Consider the following 19205-nt stretch of genomic DNA (forward strand, 5'->3'; position numbering starts at 1 on the left):
AAGATCAGAGATTATTCAAGTAAATGCCTAGAAGTTGAGCTCATTTCTAAGCAGAACTTGAGTGTTGTTAAGAAACCTGAACAGTGACTGACATATACCAGGCTTTCATTAAACACACGATGGCTAAATGAACACAAACAAAGGTGGCATGTTTGAAAGGGTAAGCCGAGTTCACAAGTTCTGATACATTGTAAAATAAGATGCTTACTCAACCCAGCTAGTATTGCACATCAATTGTTTATTAAATGTTGAGCCACACAGAACAAGCTGACTGCCGCCATAGATGTAGTCTGAAGGTAAGACCAAAGACGACCCTGGAAAATACAACAAGGCCTGCCTGCCACCAATGACTCTATGAACACGAAGACAGCTTATTATCAACAAAAATCACAGCCAAACACAGAACAAAAGCTAGAGCCATGGGCATCAGCTCTGCACACAGAAAACATTTCTCACGGGATAAAACAGAAACTATTTCTTCATTGACAAGCCACTGAGAAGTCAATCGCAGGTTTCTGGGTAGTTTTGGAGACAGACACGAGGCCACATATAGCCATGATTTCACGAAGGCAGGGTAGTGCTTGTTTTTCTCTCGTTCCACTTTGAAGTGTGCTGCTTTTCAACTTTTGATCTCTACAGGGGAAAAAGAAGCACGAATTTAGCAGCTAACCTTGAGAACCAAGAGAGCAGCAGTGTTCCTCAGTGGTGGTGCACCTGCCTAGAGAGCAGAAGATCCTGGTTCCATTCTCGGCACCACAAAAATGAAAACAATAAAAAGAAGAAACTTGTGTACTTCTCAATTGAGTACAAAGAAGAAATATGCTCTTTCTGCAGTGACACAATACAATCAATAGTTCTAACCGAAACATTTAGGCGGGGCAGTGGTAGCACACACCTTTAATCCCAGCACTGGGAGGCAGAGGCAGGCGGATCTCTGAATTCGAGGTCAGCCTGGTCTACAGCAAGAATTCCAAGACAGGCAGGGCTACACAAAGAAACCCTGTCCCTGAAAAAACAAACAAACAAGCAAACAAAGTGTTTATGTTGCCAATCTGCCATCTGTAATGATAGCTGTCACTATAACTGTGCTGTTTGCCATGCTCTCCCCTCTGATAGCAGCCTGGAGGCTTTGCCCTTCCTTAACACCACAATTTTGACCTTGCCTGCCAGAGTCCATCAGTCACGTGACAGTCCCATTTATTGTTATCACGTATCAAAAGCTTATTCTGAGAGTTGCTTTGGTCAAAGCTGTTTGGGGAAGTCTGAGGGGGGAAGTATAAACCATCAAAGCATCTATACTTCGCCACGTACAGCCTCATAGAAGCGAATACAGATTCACTCTATAGAATCGTTACGCGTAGCATTCTTTCTGCATCTCTTGACTGAACGTGTTGCAGCTCTCTCTTCCCTTCACTTTACAGTGGAGGCCAGCCCCACAGCACTGAGCGGCCAAGCTGGAACTGAGCTGGAATCCTGCGGCCAGGAGGACAGCATGTTCCTGGCATAGTTAGCTTACCTGAAGCGGCTCTGCTTTCACTTCTGGGCTCTCAGCACGCTGCTTGCCAGCTCTCGGATGTGTTCCCAGGCCAGCTGCACGTGGGAAGACTCCACAGTGCGAGAGCACACAGCGAAGCGTAGCACGAACTTGTCTCGGAGACGGCACGGTACCAAGTGGATTTTTTTGGCGCTGTTTATTCTTTGTAAAAGAGTTTCATTCAGCTCGTTGGAGCCCTGGGGTAATTAGAAAGCAGATCCACCATATAACCCAAAGTCTGGTAGATAACAAAGAAACCACCTTTACTTTTCATTTTCTATGTAAGAGGTCAGAGAGCTTGATGACATAACTAACGCGGGCTAACGGGACTTACGGGATCGCTTCTCCCTGTGACCCCATTTCTCTATGATCTGTGTTATCACAAGTTGACCTTCCCGTCCTCCAACTTAGGTTAAGAGAGATGAAGGTCGCTAGAGGTGAGCATAAACAACAGAACTGAGGAGAGACCTTGGAACCAGCAGCAGGCCTCAACAACAGAGGCCCGGGAACACCACAGTCAAGCTGTTGCGAGAATATACAAAAGGCATCTGTAAGCACAGGAACGGGGAGTCAGGGATGATCACCACACAACCTCTCTAGGACAGAAAATTGTCAAGTAGCTGGGGACAGAGAGGCCAGAGTCCTCCACTCCCAATGACTGACCAGAGATAAGAGGGCCTTATCAACCAACACACAGAAAGCCTTGGCTTTCCATAAGGGCCCCAAGGAGATAGGCTGGTAGCTGTTCTTTGCCTAGCCCTCCACTCCTCTGTAAACGTTGTCATGAAATGGCTCCCCATCTGCTAAGTAAGTCTTTCTGTCCAGCAAAATATAGAAGAGGGGTTGTCATGGGCATCCTTCTGGAGTTGTAAGACCCTCGCACAGCTGGATCATTTATTCTGGACATTAAGGATCAAGGTGTAGGAGGATGCATGGGAAGGGAAGTGTTCTCTCTGCCTGAACAATGGTAGCCGAACACCTTCTGGATACAGAAAACTGCTCTTGGCCTTGGATAGATTCGCACACCTCTAGCTGTGAGTCTGAGTGTGACAACCAAGAAAATCTTAAGTGCACAGTGAAGGAACTACAAGCTATTCAGACTGTTGGTGTAGGTGCCACGTCTGGACAATGGGGTCCTATTCAAGGACGATGGAGACCTGAGACGATAACACAGACAACAAAATCCAAGTAGTTAAGGAACAGTTGAGTACCATTTTCAATTGGTTTGGGTTAGACAGGACTTCCATCAAGTAGGACCAGAAGGCAAACAGAAATGATTAGAGAAGCAATAATGCCAAAGGCAAGAGTAAGCCAAGGAAGAAAAGAGGAGTCTGGCCAGGGAGAAAGGAGCAACTATGTGATTGTGAGGTCACAAACTTTATGTTCAATAAAGGGCCACAGGACCAGAAATACCGCTTAGTGGCAGAGCACTTGCTTTGCACATGTGAGGCCCGGGTTCAAATCCCCGGTGACACAGAAATGAATATTGTAGAGTGGATGCTATTGTTAGTCAGCAGAGTGGTTCATGCCTGTAACCTTACCCCTTGAGAGATGAAGATGAGAAAATCAGTTCAAGATAGTCCTTGACTACACAGTCATTGTGAGGGTAGCCTGGGCTACACGAGATCCTGTCTCAATGAGTAAGTAGCCACAATAGATTCTGGTTGAAGCCATCAAGGATGAAGAAGATTGAAAACTCAAACTGGAGAAAATAAGGACAAGCAGAAAAATTACACTGTGCAGTTATATAGGCAGAAAAATAAGGAATAGTATTTGGCTAATGTGTTTCTTTAAGAAGAAAGGTGTAAGCCGGGTGGTAGTGGCACACGTCTTTGATCCCAGCACTAGAGAGGCAGAGGAAGGTGGATCTCTGACTTTAAGGCCAGCCTGGTCTACAGGAACAAGTTCCAGGACAGACAGTGCTAAAAAGAGAAACCCTATCTCAAAAAAAAAAAAACTGAAAGGAAGGAAGGGAGTGAGGGAGAGAGAGAAAGAGAGAGAGAGAGAAGGAAGGGAGGAAAAAAGGAAGGAAGGAAAGAAGGAAGGAAGGAAGGAAAAAGGGGGAAAAAGAAGAAGCAAATGTGTAATTATGGGAAGGAGACAACAAAGAGGGTTTTGCATGTGAGGACTGTACACACTACCAGGCAAGTAAGAAGGAGTAGAAACTGAGGCAAAGTGTATTTGGTATTAATCTTAAATTATACAAATCCAGTAATAATCTTAGCCTTGACAACATCATGTCAAGACTGAAGTGGACAATCACAAAAGGCATTCTTATACAGAGGTCTTTGGGGAAGACAAACATGCTCACAACCCTGTAGTTAAAAGTAAATTACATCTCAATAAACAGTTAAAATAAAAGCATCCTACAAAACTGAAAAGATCCTATAGCAACATCCAACATCAATGAAAACAAATACCTACTTGGGGAACAAAGAAGTCAACTCAATGCCGACACCACTGTTGGTAGACCAGCCACATCCCGTGGTCCACATGCCAAACTCCAGGGGCATGGATACCTTGAGGCGTCCCATGTGTGTCGGCTACACATCTCCCCTAGACATTCCATTTCATACTTTCAGAGAGCATAAGGCTCCACTCTACCTTGATCATCACAACACTAGTGCTTGCTGCTTCTAGGATTTCCCAGGGTTTGGATTTCGTCTCAAACTCTAAGAATCAAGATGAGGGGAGGGGATAGGACATGGAGGTGAAGCATCAGGAAACTGATGTATCTCAGACTGCTCTTTCTCATGACTGCTGTCTAGGCTTGGACAAGGAGGCCTCCTGGCAAGACCTCGAACTGATTCAGAAACTTCCAGTTGAGTGTCATGGCATGCATCTATGGACCCAGCCACTTGGGAGAATCACAAATTTCAGGTCAGCCTGAGTAACATCACGAGTGCCTTGTCTCTTATTTTTTGAAAAAAGGAGGAGGGGGAATGGAGGCAGGGACAATGGATGTAGCACAGTGTAAGCTTGTCTAGCATGGGTGAAGTTCTGAGTTCCACCGCAGTACTATAAAAAGGAGAGGAGGAAAGAGAAGAGGAAGAAAACAAAACACAAAAACTGTTGGCCTATTAAAAGGCAGTTCTGTAATGGCCAGAGCATCTGGCTTCATTTATAAGCCAGTGATGAGCAGGGGCCTTTTGAGTAACATGGCTGTGTCAGTCTCTGCAAAGATAGCTTACTCCCTTGCTGGTCTTGGCAGGTTTCCTTCACAAAGTGAACACACAGCCCAGGTGCCCCCTCTGTGCAGGAATCTTGCCGAGGTATATATAGCCAGATGACTGGGATAATGAGGCTTGTTTATCTAACCAGTTCCCAGATGTGCTGATGCTGTGTGTCCACAGGTGACCTGGTTCCTGAGGCCACAGACAACTCAGCAGAGGAGTACAGTTCCAGAGGTATTGGATGGACTCTTGGCCTTGGGTCAAGAGGAAAGCATCCAATCACATCTGAGGAAACTGGGCAACAAGTCCACGGAGGAGAGTCTACGGGACCAGTCAGCCAGCCAGCACCGCCTGCTAAGCACCGCGGGTCATGTTCTGTAGACCTTGGCAACTGGTACACAACTTTGCATGTGGATGTCCTGAATAATACTTTATCTCAATCAGTGAAAACAAAGATGGCTGAAATCGGCATAACATACCTTTAACCGGAAGCAGACCAGCCCAAGAATGACTTCCGTGCAGATCTCAAAGCGAGGGTCCTGCCGTACCAGAGACTCAAACTCATGAGACAGTGCCACGTGCTAGAAGCAGAGAAGGGAAACTTGCTGTCTTTCTCACCACAACTTCAGCCTAACCCTGGCCACCCAGCACCTCACAGGACTGTACATCTGTTATTCATTCACATCTTCTGATCACAAGCCTGTCCCCTCACCAGCATTTCCCATACTGGTCAGGAGGAAGCTCATCTGCCCTATGAGCACGGTACGTCACAGTTCCCTCAAAAAAAAAAAAAATTCATTATCTTCTGTCCACGGATCTATGTCTCCAACCCCCATTTCTTTAATAATTTTATAGTAAACATCATAAGGAAGTTGTTGAAGATTCTAGAAGAAAGAAAGGCTACATCCAGTTGCCTTGCCCTCCTCACAACAGCTTAAAATATTGTGATACAGGGGTATTACTTTACTAATTTGCAGATAGTAGACTGAGACTCAGAAAGAACAAGTGTCATAACCAAGGCCTGATGGCCATGCCTTGGCTCAGATGAGACTCACAGCAGCTGCCTAAGACTGGAATATCACTTCTGCAGCCGGTTGGGCTGTGGTCTCGGCCTGATACAATGGCTGCCGTGTTCAAGAGCTATGTGCTCTCTGGCATGGTGGTGCGCAGTCACGGCACCTAGGAGACCGAGGTAGGCAGACCTCTATGAGTCTGAGGCCAACCTGGTCTACATTCTGAGCCTCAGGACAACCAATGCTACATAGTGAGACCTTATCTCCTAAAAAAAAAAAAAAATAAATAAAGTTTTGTGCTCGCATTGAACACGTAAGCTTATTTAATCTCGAGATGTTTATAGAACTCGGACGCTGATTAAAACCACATACGATCTGCAGAGAACACACTCGATCACTGTCCGTGTGCACGGTTAGCTAATTGGAACCTGCTGGCACCCAGCTCTAGCTGCCACAGAGTAGCCGCTTAAGAGGAGCAGAAGCACACAAGGCTTGCTGGGACTGAAACTCCCGTTGAAGCAACTGTTCCTAGTCGTCGCACCAGGGGGCACCAAAGATTCAGGACTAAAGCTATCTTCTATTAGCTCAGGCCTAGAAAGGCCAGTTTTGACCATTCTCCTGTCTCTTGTTAGGGCAGGATTAAGGCCTTTCCAGAAGGAGGTGTGGTATGTTTTTAACCTGGCACGGCCTAATCTCAGTGAGTTGTCCTGAACTGAAAATCATCATCACCTTGGACTGATAAACCACTCTGGGACTTTTTCTTATTACACCAAGTTGACTCACTAGGATCAGGGACTATCCTAGAAATCTACACACGCCCTCAGGGTCTAGTTCTTTTCCCCCACGTAGCCTCTCACAGTGCTCGATGCCTGCAGACATTGCCTCACAACGATTTTGTGATCCGACGGATGTCGATTTGTAGCACGTGACGAGCACCCTGGAAATAAATGCTGTTCTGCATCCCTGTCACAGAAGAGGAGCCTGGAGACATTCGGCCCCTGCCTTTGGTTGCACATCTGGTGATGTAGTGGGTACTGGGACTTAAGGGGAAAGCTGTCACCACCCCAGGCTAGAAGCCACAGGCATGCTTGCCTCATCAAAATGATGCTGTGGCTTACAAAGGACTCGGCTGAAGTCAGGGGGCCCTCTGCTTCTGGCTAAACGGGTGAACAAGTCCTGGCTCATATTCAGGCCTCAGCTTCCCCAGCTGTGGGGGGGGGGAGGGGGGAGAAGTAGGGTAGTAGGACTTGGAACCAATCAGTGGTTCCGCCAAGTTGCTTAGTGCCTATCGTGGTGATCTGCGTGGCTTGTTGAAACAAGCTACGTACAGCCCAGGAAGCCTCCTTGAGACTGAGGGAGCTAAATCGTATCTATCTCTCCCAACCAACTCAAAGGTTCTCTTAGTTCGACTTTTAAAAAATTATTTGTTTATTTATTTAGTTGGGGGGGGCAGAGGGAGAAAAACACTATGTTCTCACTACTACTGTTGCTCAGTCAAACTTGCTGTTGACTAGATATGCGGAAAAATAAAATAAAATTTACACAGTGGTTTAACTAACCTCCTGGAGCTGAAAATCTGTATTCTAACAAAAATGTCTTAGAAGACACAAAAGGCCCAGTTTATGAATGCCCGAACCTTAAAAACCCAAACTACACCCTGATTCCAAAATTATGCTTAAGATGCTGTTTCAGACAATAACAGACCACATATCCCTCTGTCCCCAAAGGCCTGTGCATGCTAGGAAACTGTCTATCCCAGTTTGTATATAAAAATTCTGGTGTCTTCACGTTTAGGGAAGCGCCTCGCGATGGATTTCTCAGAACGTCCCCATTGTTAGGCAATGTATGATGGTGTTTGCTCATCAAGACCCTTGAATTCATTTCTGAGTCTGAGACCATTACATTACTCAGATAAACAAAGAAGGCGGTCGGTCACCTTGCGGATGTACGCCTGCAGTCCCTTGACGCCATACATTCTGAAAACAAACCACATTTTCAGAGAGCGAAACCTCCGCCCCAGTGGGATCTGCCAGTGCTGCAGCAAAATATAAAGAATACGTCAGCGAGAGGCGTGTTAGTAGCCAGGCTCCTTTCCAACTCCTCAGTTGACCAGTTTCTTCTGGAAGCGGCCATTTCCCAGCCTGGATGGCAAAGAACCTGATGTGTGAGCTGGAGAGAGGAGAGGCAGGAGCTGTCTTCTCATCCCATGGAGATGCGGACAGAAGCCCTGGTTGGGGGGGTCCTGATGTTTATTAGGTTCACCAGACAGACTGAGTACACACCGAAGAAGGTACTAGATTAAGAAATAGAAGAGTGTGGTCCTTCCCTAGGGAGCTTCCATGGGAGCAGGGGGTCATTCGGGCAGAGAAGGGGGTGCTGAGCCCCTTGTGTGTCTGCCTTTCTCTGCCTGGATGCTCTGAAACCACACTCTGAAGCAGTGTCAGCTCCTTTGTCTCCCTGACCTCTGGGAGTGACCCCAATACCCTTTCACCAAAGAGGCCTTCCTCCGCTTCTCCGAGCTCTCCCAGACGGTCAGCTGACTGGCTGTTCACACTGGCTCCTCACATTCTTCTTGATGGTGATGGATGAGGGTTGGAAATGCAATAAAAGCACGTAGGGAAGGACAGGGATGAGACACAGGCCAGTCGGGAGGACGGCCTTGCACCACTTCCTGGCTTTCTTTGAAATTCTCTACTTGAGCTTATAAAGGGCAGGCTGGGGGAGGGGAGCCCTTTGCTTCTTGTCCCTCAGCTCCCTGCTAGACTGGGAGATGCTGAGATGCTGTTCTGGTTAGGGAGAGCACTCTAAGCTCCACTGCTGTCTGCCACCAGAAATACAAGTCAGAGCAGCCCGAAGTCAGGATCTCTCGAGAAACAAAGATTGTTTTTATTAAAATCCAGTTGTTCCTCCCTTAATCAGGAGGTGAGTTACAAAATCTCTCCTCTGTGGATGGATGGAATTTGGGACAACACCAAACGTATATATGCTGTTTTTCCTAGACATATATGCCTGTGGTGTAATTCCTTTTGTTTGTTTGGCTCTTTGAGGCAGAGTCTCATTATGTAGCCCGGACTGATATGGACTCACTTGGGAAGCTAAGTTGGCCTCAAACTCATAGAGCTCCTCGTAGTCCTGCCTCCAGAATGCTTGGGATTAAAGGTGTGCACACTCATGCATGACTTCACTCCTTATTTGAATTCCTTATTATTGAACTTTTTCCATTTATTTATTTATTCATTCATGCATTTATTTTGAAGGGAGTGATTTGAGACAGGGTTTCTTTGTGTAGCTCTGACTGTCCTGGAACTCACTCTGTAGACCAGGCTGGCCTCAAACTCAGAGATCCACCTACTTCTGCTTCCTAAATGCTAGGATTAAAGGCCTGTGCCACCACCCACCACCTGGCTTGAATTATCTCCTCTCTCTCTCTCTCTCTCTCTCTCTCTCTCTCTCTCTCTCTCTCTTGGTTTTTTAAGACAGGGTTTCTCTGTGCAACAACCCTAGCTGTCCTGGAACTAGTTCTGTAGACCAGGATGGCCTTGAACTCACAGAGATCTGCCTGCCTCTGCCCCCCAAGTCCTGGGACTAAAGGCGTGTGCCACCAGTAACCAGATCGAACTATTTCTTGATGAAGGCTTCTGGCTTTTCCGAGTTACTATAGAGTAGGCACACAATTACCATGCATATAAAATAAAAACGGGACGATGAGGCTACAAGATGTGCAAAATTTGTGGGTTTTTATTCTTCTTTAAATTTTGACTCTGCACGGTGTAAGTATCATTTGGGGAAAAGCAGAGATCTGACCCTGGGCCAAGTTCACTTAAAATAATGGAGGCTCTGCTGACGACTGCTTACAGACTTGCCAAGCTCCGGTTAGCAAAGATTGGGAGTTCTTTCTCAAAAGTCTGGCCTTGCAAATCCAAAGCCCACAGCAATGTCAGGATGAAGAGACTGTGAATGATCTTCCCCTCAAACTATTTTTAATATTATCCTCAAACTATCCCTTCACTAGTGCTTTCTAAAAGGTAAGTTGGATCCTAAAGGAGGATTGTGTACACACAGTTAAATAAGATGAAATGCTCTCCTGGCCATACCCATATCTACACACGGCCTGGATTTTCCCCCATGGAGAAGTCTCCCTGAAACTCTGTCCTGGGGGAGCTGTAATGAAGATTCCCTGGTGACCGGCACCTGCCAGCTTGCAGCTGTCACCAGAAGCGGGAAGGGTACTCTCTGTCTATGAGAGGTAATCCTGCTACCTTATTATCAGTGGCTGACATACTGCCCCAAGAATTTAGACACACCACTTTGGACAAGATGCTTTGATAATGTCCTGTGCTCGCCATGCACACCCGCCTCCCCACCCAGCAAATGAGCCGGGTCGTTTCTTGAGCCTGAGAAACGGCAGATGCAGTGGGCCCCTCGTGTTCCGAGAGTGGCAACAGATGCAGTGGGCCCCCTTCATGTTCCCGGCCTGCTTGGCTTCTATTCTTGGAAGGAGCCTCCCAGCATTACTTGTGGTTCCAAATTCCTTTCCAGAGTAAAGCTGGGACAACCTGGTGTTTTCAAACTCCAGAAAACATTTGTGGCAAATAAAAAAAAAAAAAAAAAAAAAAAAAAAGAGGAGAAAGAAGTAAAGCAAGTCGAAGAGAGGCTGCCAAGACGACAATCCCCTGTCCAAGAATCGAGCTCTTCCCTAACTCTGCTCTTGTACTCCTTAGGGTGCTGCCCCAGGCAAACCACAGAAGGCAGAAAAGAGGGCCATGGGCTGTGAGGACAGACTCTTGCAGGAGCTAAAGTCAAATCTCCTTCCATTGTCTTAGAAGGCGGTTGGGGCTATGCCTTCTAAACTGGGACCTCCGATGGGCTTGGCACAGCAGTTTACGGCAGAGCAGTTTACGGCAGAGCAGTTTACCGCAAAGCCATCTAATATGTCTGCTGGGGCACACTTAGTGCCTCTTGTGGACTCCCGCTCAGGAGGTGGGGAACGCAGCACCCACCCCAGTAGAAACCCCCTGTCACTTTGCTCAGTTTGGATTACAAAGGACAAAACCACCTACTTACCCTGTAGTCCGTGATGAGTCCTGGAGAAAAGAGAAAGACAAAGAGAGGCCGTTAGAGAGGGAGATGTCTTCTGGGGGCAGACAAGAAACTACCCAAGGACTGGCTAGGGCTAGGCTTCCTTTGTAGCTCAAGGTAACATTCAAGGGAAGTCCCTGAAAGCAGGATGCCTAGGGCACATTTGGAAGGCTGCGTTATTAATGGCACCGGTGATACAGAAAATGCTTCAAATAATTAGCGAGGTGGGGGGGTGGGGGGCGGTTCAAGGGTGTTGGCTGACATCTGGCTCTGTGAATATGCTCTTAGTCAAATTCCTCATCCTGGACTCAGTGTCCCCAACTGGTTATGAAAAGGTGTTTTGTACTCTGGTGCCTAGAGCCCTAGATCCCAGGACAGTGTGAAGAGGCCAGGTGAGGAGTCACAAACCAGTTTCTAGAGTGTCCTGGACAGAGACTAGGGAGGAATGTTGAAAGGCTGTGCAGTTGGGCACAATCTCCTCCATGAACACAGGCTAGGCAAAGCATGCTACAGTTTGTAAGGGTCCCTACATTTTAGGCAATAGTCACTGCAACATGGCCGTTTCTAGTATACCCAGCATCCACTGCGCAGGAGGGTTCACATCCTATTTACAGGGCATCTAAAGCTGTTACTTGACTTCCATCTGGCCTCAGGAAAGTCTAGGTAAAAGTGGCGGTGTTGGGGGCATGCATAACAGTCTCAGCCTATCTTTTGAATAACTCTGAGACAGAGCTTACCGCTTACACGGGGTCCTCAGCTCCCATCCCACACTCTGACCTTTTCTTCGGAGCCTCTTGTCAGTAACGGAGCTATTAAACAAACCCAGCGGCAGTAGCACGGTGTCAAAAATAACCCGATAGTGACTCACAAAGGCCCAAGGTACCTGGTAAGAGCTCCATGACTCATAAGTGACAATGAATGGATGACATTTCCTTCTTGGAGTGTTTATGTCTGAGCCATCTGATAGAGTCCCGCTAGCACATTCGGCCACTTTAATCAAGTTGTTGTGCGAAACCAAAGGAAATTGAAAAGGTGGTTCCGCCAGATGAGCCATCTCTCAAGTGCCATCCCCTCACTGGGGGTTCGTGGCTGCCGTGTGGAAAGCTTTCATGGGTGAAAACCAGCTTCTTCGTGAGTCTGTTTCACTGGGGAGGAGCGAGGACTGGCCTCCACGCCTGAGCTCCTTAGTGCCAGCAGAGGCAATGGCCGACTCTTCCCCTCAGCCAGCAGGCTCCTATGGCTATGGCTGTATACACACTGTGGACTGCTTAATGTGCCTCACAGACCTACTGCATCTTTAAACCCTCATAATTTAATTCGGTGTGGGCAGCTTTTAAATGGAACATTAAAGCAGTCAAATCAGGCAATGCTTAAAACTGTGAGAAATACAATATATTGACAATTGTGGTTTAAACGGCAAATGCCTCCCAAGGGTTCATATATTTGAACACTTGGTCCCGAGCTGGTACTGGTGTTTGGAGAGGTTACGGAACCTTGGGGAGGCAGAGCTTTCCTTGCCGGAGGAAGTACAAAACTGGGGGCAGGCTTTGTGGATTTATAACCTTAGCCCACTTCCTGCCCTCACTCTCTCTGCTCCTTGTGTGGGGATGAAATGTGACCAGCTAACTTTCTGTTCCTGTTGAGCCTTGCCTGTTGTCAGGCCTTTTTCTCACCACCATAGACTCTATCCCTCTGGAACTGTGAGACACAGTTAACCTGTTTCTCTTCTAAGTTCCTTTTGTTCATGATATGTTCTCATGGTAACAGAAAAATAACTAACACAGAAATATTTGCATTTAGAAGGCTGAGTTAGAAAATCTAATTTAGCATTGATTCTTTTCTACTTTGCAAAATAGGTCTTTATTAACACAGATTATATGTGAAAAGCCTGCTTAATGAGAGCAATCATTTTCCCTTTTCTGTCAACAAAAGCCAACATTTTCTGTTATATAAAAACCTCAGGCTGGAGATACAGGCTCAGTTGGGAGAGGGTTTACTTAGCCTGCAAGAAAACCTAGATTTGAGCCCCAGAATCATAAACTTGGTGTAGGGGCACATTTCTGTAACCCTAACTCTAGGGGGGGTAGTGTAGAGGCAAGACCATTAGAAGTATGAGGTCATCATCCTTGGCCACATGGTTGAGTAGAACTACTTGTCAGGGAAATCTGAACTTCCACTCTCTTGGTGCCCCTCAGACCCCAGCCTACCCTGACTCATGATTCTGTCCTGGGGGCTGTGACCTACAAGGAAGGAAAATAGTCACATAGAATGTAGTACTTTATGTTTTATAAGAATTCAGCGGCGTTGGGGGCTGGAGAGATGGCTCAGAGGTTAAGAGCATTGCCTGCTCTTCCAAAGGTCCTGAGTTCAATTCCCAGCAACCACATGGTGGCTCACAACCATCTGTAATGAGGTCTGGTGCCCTCTTCTGGCCTGCAGACATACACACAGACAGAATATTGTATGCATAATAAATAAATATTTTAAAAAAAAAGAATTTAGTGGCGTTGTTTACCAGGGTTTGATGAGGAGACTCTGGCAGAACTTCCCCTCTCTCTCTTTGTCTCAGAGAGAGAGCGTTCTGTCAGTACTACGGCCCCTGCTATAATTTCAGCAGATCACGGCCTGTGGTGGTGCTCTTGGGGGGTGCTTCAGAGTCTCAAGAGGCAGGGCCTACTGGGTTGCACTTGGAGCACTGGGGATGAACATTCAAAACGAATTGCGACCGCCCACCTGTTTCTCTCTTCCTCTCCTCTCCCCTCTTCTCCCCACCTCTGACTTATGACTATACCACAGTGTGAGCACTTATTTTACTACTTGGTGCATTTATCTAATTATTCTTTAACAATAAAAACGCGGGAGTCAGATATGGGGTAAGAAGCTGAAAAATAAGAGCTCTGGAATAGTGTTCAATGATCTCTCTCTCTCTCTCTCTCTCTCTCTCTCTCTCTCTCTCTCTCTCTCTCTCTCCTCCCTCCAAAAGGCCTGGGGACCCTCTCTAAGTCCCACCCTACTACTTCCAGGGTCTCTCTGTCCTCAGTTCCCCAAAATCTTTCTGTTTAATTTTGGTACACTAGTTGCTAGCTCTGCCCTCTGATTCAAAGCAAATTTTTATTGGCAGTTTTGAGAGCATCAGAACATAACAGAAATATCACAGAACAACTACATGCTCCTGCCAGGGTATGCTTCTCTCACCGAAGGCCCAGCTCTATGGGGGCTGCCCCATCTCGGACTTGAGCTTCTAGAAATACGAGTTAAGTGCCTCAGGCATCCCACGGTCGTAACAGGAGGCTCACTTATACAGTCATCGTGGCTCAAACACCTCATTGTGCCTGCTTTCTGTCATGGTCTCTGGAAAGGACATGGCTAAATTAGAGGCCACCCCTGTAACTGTGGGCCTCCTGCTATAGCTTCTGAGAGAAGTCTGTGTGCACGCTCCCACTCCTGCTCACGGCACGCTAGTCCTCCAGTCTGTGCCGACACCGAGCCTCCTGAGCCGTGGCGCCATCACTGCCAGGCACAGAACCCAGAACCAAATGTAGGCGTGCGCACTGGTGCATAGGCCCGACCTAAGTTTTCGCCGTATTTTCTCTTCATTCCCCTCCCTACCCAGCCTCCTTCTTTGCCTCTTGGGACCTTCTTCATGGTATTGATTGATGTTGCGGAACTCCTTTTTAGGAACGTCAGCAGCAGCACCACTATTGTGTTTTCTTTCTTGGAAGACTTGCCTGTGCCTGTGCTGCGGCTGGTGGCCGCTCTCTGCCTGCCCCTGCCCCCACCCTGTGTAACTCGATGCTTCCAGGGTGAGAAGGAGCCTCTGCTAGAGAAATGCAGCCGCTGCCCTCAGCACAGTATAGGGGGAGCTGTGAGGGTAAACCGGGGCAGCATGGAAACCCTCAAGTCCCGAGGAAGGCGCATTGCCAATGCAGCCCGCAAGAACACAGAAACCCTGAACAGACAGCAGAGGGGGACAGGCCTCTCACCTGAGTCCTGATGGCTGTGCTTCAGATAAACAGGGTCCATTTTGAAGGCTCCTGTTAAGTCAGTTCTCTTTTTCACCCTGATTTCAGAGAACAAAAGACAGGGCCTCTAAATTCCAGCAGGAATAAAAGTATTCTAGAGACATTTGCACCCTTCCCTTTGGCTATCAGACTGTTAAGAACACCGATTGGAATTTCCCCAGGAATCTCATGCTGGGAAAAGGAAAAGGATAGAAGCCAGGGCCAGCCAGAGGGTAACTTGCCTCCCAGAAACAGGTTTCACCAAGTTCTGAGGACTTGTCAGGCCACTTTTGTAGGGGACAGTGGAGCCAGGGCCATGATGGGCTGGACCACACATTGACCAGGGCTGCTTAGTTATGCAGATCCCTTGCTCTTTAGTTAAACCTGATTTCCATGTCAGTACCCAGAAAAGGAGGGTGGAAGTATCGCTGGGCCTCTTTTTGTTTCTCTTCCCAGTGTGGCACACTGAAGAAATCCTTTTTTTTTTTTCTGTTTAACATTACTATGCCTCTTAATTGGCATATTGAGGGTAGGTGGGCAAGCCTGGCTTGTTAGAGCTGCCAGAGTTCAGGCTCTGACCCTAACAACTCAGGAGGCACACCTTGCTGGACAGACAGCACCACACTGGGCACTACACTGTACTGGCTTCCACCGTCTCACATTTTGTATGGGGCCTTTGATTTCCAGCCACCAGGAGTGTTTCACTGTGGCTTTCTATGTGTGGATTTCAGCCCTGCTTTTTTGTTTGTTTGTTTGTTTTGTTTTGTTTTGTTTTTCTGCTATTGATGATCAAGTCCAGGGCCTCGTTCATTCTAAGCAAGTGCTCTAATACAGACAGCCACACCACTAGCTCATCACTATGATTGGCCTTCATTTGCATTTCTGATAATGGATGGAACTGATTACTTTCTACTAAAAGACCTTGTGTTGGACACTGCATGTAAGCGGTACACATGCTTGCACACACAGACATACACACACACAGTAAATAAATAAATAATAAACAAGCAAATGAACAAATAAGTCTTTTAAAAAAAATACAAACTGAGGGCCAGGCATAGTGTCACGTGCCTTTGGTTTTGTCCTGCAGGGGTATTGAATTTTACCTAATGCCTTTCCTGAACCTAATGGGATAACTCTGTTTCTCATTTTTCTTTAGCATGACAAACGACATTTTCAAACCTTCTAATGTTCTAACACACACACATATGTGGAATACATACGGTCTGGCCTATTTTGTTAAGCACCACTGTGTCTTACTAACATCTGACTTAGAATTCAAACTTTTAAGTTGGTGGGGTTATCCTATGTTTTTCTTTCTGGGCTTTTCACCCAAATGTGGAATCGAGCCGAAACTAACTTGATGACATAAGAGACATTTGCTGTTCCCTATGAACTAACTGTGTTTGTGCTTGGACCAACAACTCCTCTGATAGACCTCAGAAGGGCCAAATTTCATTGCTTTACAGACATAGTGTTCGAATTTTCTATTTATTCTTAAGTCAGTTTTGGGGGGAAGAAGTTTTTGTTGGATTGTATGTGTAGCTGTGGATGTTCTTGACATGACTTCTTCATTTGTGGTGCTGGGGAAAGAATCCAGGGCCTCCAATGAGCTGATGGGGAGCGGGAGGGGGGTTGGAGGGAGGTGGGGGGTGGGGTGGCAGTTACTGCATCCCAGCCCTTTTTAAATTTCTGTTCATCTTTCCCAAGATCATTTATCTAAGCAGACAGAACAGCAACCAGGATCTGGCTTTGCTGATGGTCTCTGCAGCTCTGATATTGAAGGGATGGTAAGGTCCGAGCGGATTATCTCAGACTTACTTTCCTGTGAAGGAGCCAGAGCACCAAATGAACAGTAAAAAGCTTAGGAAGAAAATAATGAATTCATTAAGAAGTGTATTTACGGTGCCTGTGGCGATGGCCAGATTCAGAAACTTCCATTATCTTGTCTATTTCGATATCTGAAGAAGTCAACCGAAGTATTTTATGTTACGTTATGGGCAAGCCGTTGGAGAAGTCTCGTTGAACAAAAGAGAGACACTGCTGTTTTAAAGATTACAAACAGACTGCAAGACAAACAAACACAGAAATCCCACCCCAAACCAAACAATATTTGCTTCTTGTTTTAGTCCAATCTTAAACCGTATCTGTAAAAAATTATTAACCTGGGACTGCTGACCTGTGTCACATTTTGCAGGGTCTGAGGGTCAGCTACCTCAGAACTCTGGTGTTCGCTTACAGGTCTCCCGACGGCCTGCGCTCTGTTTTGACAGGGCAGATCGCATTACTGCAATGATATCAGGGCTAGCAAAAGATTTCTTTCTGTTTAGCAGATAGATGTTCAGGACAGTGCAAAAGACCATTGAAAAAGTTCTCAGATTTCATCCTCTGAGTGACTCCCTGTCACCACCTTCCGAGGCGCCATCTTCCTCTAAAGCTCTCTGCAAACACTCAGAAGGGACCTCCCCCCTCCCCAGCATGCTCCACAGAACCCCTCCGTGAAGGCAGCTGGGCAGAGAAAGACAGGATGGGGATGTTATGTCTAGCTAGTGACCTTTTGCCTTCAGGCTGTACTTGCTGGGCTAAAATTCAGGGTCTTTTGTAGTGTTCAGAGAGAAAACACAGTCAATAACTGTTTGAACGAAAGTTGAAACAGAATGGCTGCCTAAGTCTGGCCCTCCCCTTCACCCAAACACAGCCCCTTTCTTCAGCTTCTTCTGGGCCCGTGATGAATGACCCCACTCGGCTCCCTGTGCACATCTCTGCATGGGTCTGTTAGATAACGCACTGTTTCCTGTATCTGCTCTTGGCGGTGGCATGCCTCGAAGCGCAGAATTCTGCCTTACTCTTTACTGGGGCCTGCATTTTTAAGACACCAGTCCCCCAGCCCTGATACAGATCGCTATGTGCCCTTTCTCAAGAGAAAAACATTCCTCCCAGAGCCCCTAGCTCTCTCTACCTATCTCTCTGTCTCTCTGAAGGAATCTGTTTTGCTGCACAAGCTGGTTTCAAACTCCAGGCCTGAAATAAAGCTCTTATCTCAACTTCCTGAGTAGCTGAGACCGTAGGTGCATGCCACCACGTATTTCTGGATTAAGCCTTAAGCCCTAGCTTCCTCGCCCATAAAACAGGGAGGCAATTCCTAACCCGCAGAGCTATTGAGAGGGTGAGATAAACTGTGAAGTGCTGGAGAAAGAGCAGGCATTGCTCAGAAGGTAAAACTCTTAAGCAAAGCACCCGTATTGCCATGAACGTCTGACATGGGGATGTTTGTGGCAAGCCCTTCATCACTTGTAGCAAGGACCAGAGAAGAGTAGAGGAATTCTGTCCGAGCAGCCTGAGAACTCTGGTGTGTGCTGCTTCTTGGCAGAAGTCTGTTATTGTCATCTAACTTGACATTGCCTTTCTTCACAACAAGGTTTGCTTTACTGGGAGCCTCGTACTTGCCTGGGTAGCTGACTCTTAGGGCTGTGTTGAATCTGAAAGTGTGTGCCCTGCCCAGGCACTAACCCCTCCTCATGACGAGAACGACATTTTGAAAAGAAACACATGTCTAGAAAGCCATTTTTAAATGTAGTAGCTTATTTGAAACAAATTAAAAACCATCTTCCAACAAGATGGTCTGCAACTCTTTCAACCAAATCTGAGCTAGGCGTTGGGTTGCTCTACCTCAGGGCCTTTGCACAAACTTTTTGACTCCTGCCTGCCCTTTCCCTATTCAGAGGTCTGGTCAAATGTCACTTCCCCAAAGGGCCTTCTCCTGACCTCCCTGTCATAAATAACCGACCAGTGAATGAAAGAGCCAATTCATGGTGTCCTGGGCACTTTTTCCTCCTCATGTCAGCTCCCAGGCCCTCCTCACCCAAATCTCGCTCCTCATCTTTCCCCAAGAATTCCCCTGATAGCATCCTAACCCCAGGCACTGAAGCCATCATTACCTACATTTTATGTGCTATCACCCACTATGTTATTTAGTTTTTTTATTTTGGCTGACACCAGTTATTATTTTATTTTCTGGCACTCTGTGGCTAAGAGCACTAGAGTATAAAATAATTTTGATCTTGCTCTAATTTCGTAATGCTCAGATTCAAGTACACCTATATTAGAACAATGAATTTTCTTTGAGCTGCAATCTGAATGTTGACTCTGAATCCTGAAGTGATTAGAAGTTGTCGGAGACTTCATGGTTACTAGGTCACGACGGTGACCTTAATGGAATTACCAAATACCTCTTATAAAAGATCCTAGACAACCTCCTCACCCCTTCCACTAGGGGTGGACACACTAAGTAGGAATTGTCTGAGAAGAAAGGAGCCCTAACGAACTCTGATATAGAGTCTACTGTGGCCTTAATCTTAGGTTTTTAACCTCCTCCACAACTGCCAGAAATAAATTTGTTAGTAAT

General features: G+C 46.6%; 1 protein-coding gene across 3 annotated transcripts in view; it reads right to left on the reverse strand.

Annotated features, from left to right (window-relative positions):
- Window positions 1–218: 218 nt before the first annotated feature.
- Ddc (dopa decarboxylase) overlaps window positions 219–19205 on the reverse strand; it is an 88859-nt gene continuing 69872 nt past the window's right edge. For 2 of the 3 annotated variants that reach the window (XM_048435449.3, XM_085692218.2), the window contains exons 10-15: window positions 14783–14859; window positions 10785–10804; window positions 7657–7755; window positions 5187–5288; window positions 1517–1731; window positions 219–633 (exon numbers count right to left, since the gene is read on the reverse strand). In XM_048435449.3, the coding sequence (XP_048291406.1) occupies window positions 1534–1731; window positions 5187–5288; window positions 7657–7755; window positions 10785–10804; window positions 14783–14859 (496 nt within the window). In that variant the 3' untranslated portion in view covers window positions 219–633; window positions 1517–1533. The remainder of the gene's footprint in view (window positions 634–1516; window positions 1732–5186; window positions 5289–7656; window positions 7756–10784; window positions 10805–14782; window positions 14860–19205) is intronic. The other variant, XM_085692219.2, reaches the window with a different exon arrangement.

Source organism: Myodes glareolus, chromosome 8 (genome assembly GCF_982192425.1).
Source record: "Myodes glareolus chromosome 8, mMyoGla1.1, whole genome shotgun sequence".
NCBI classification, from domain to species: domain Eukaryota; kingdom Metazoa; phylum Chordata; class Mammalia; order Rodentia; family Cricetidae; genus Myodes; species Myodes glareolus.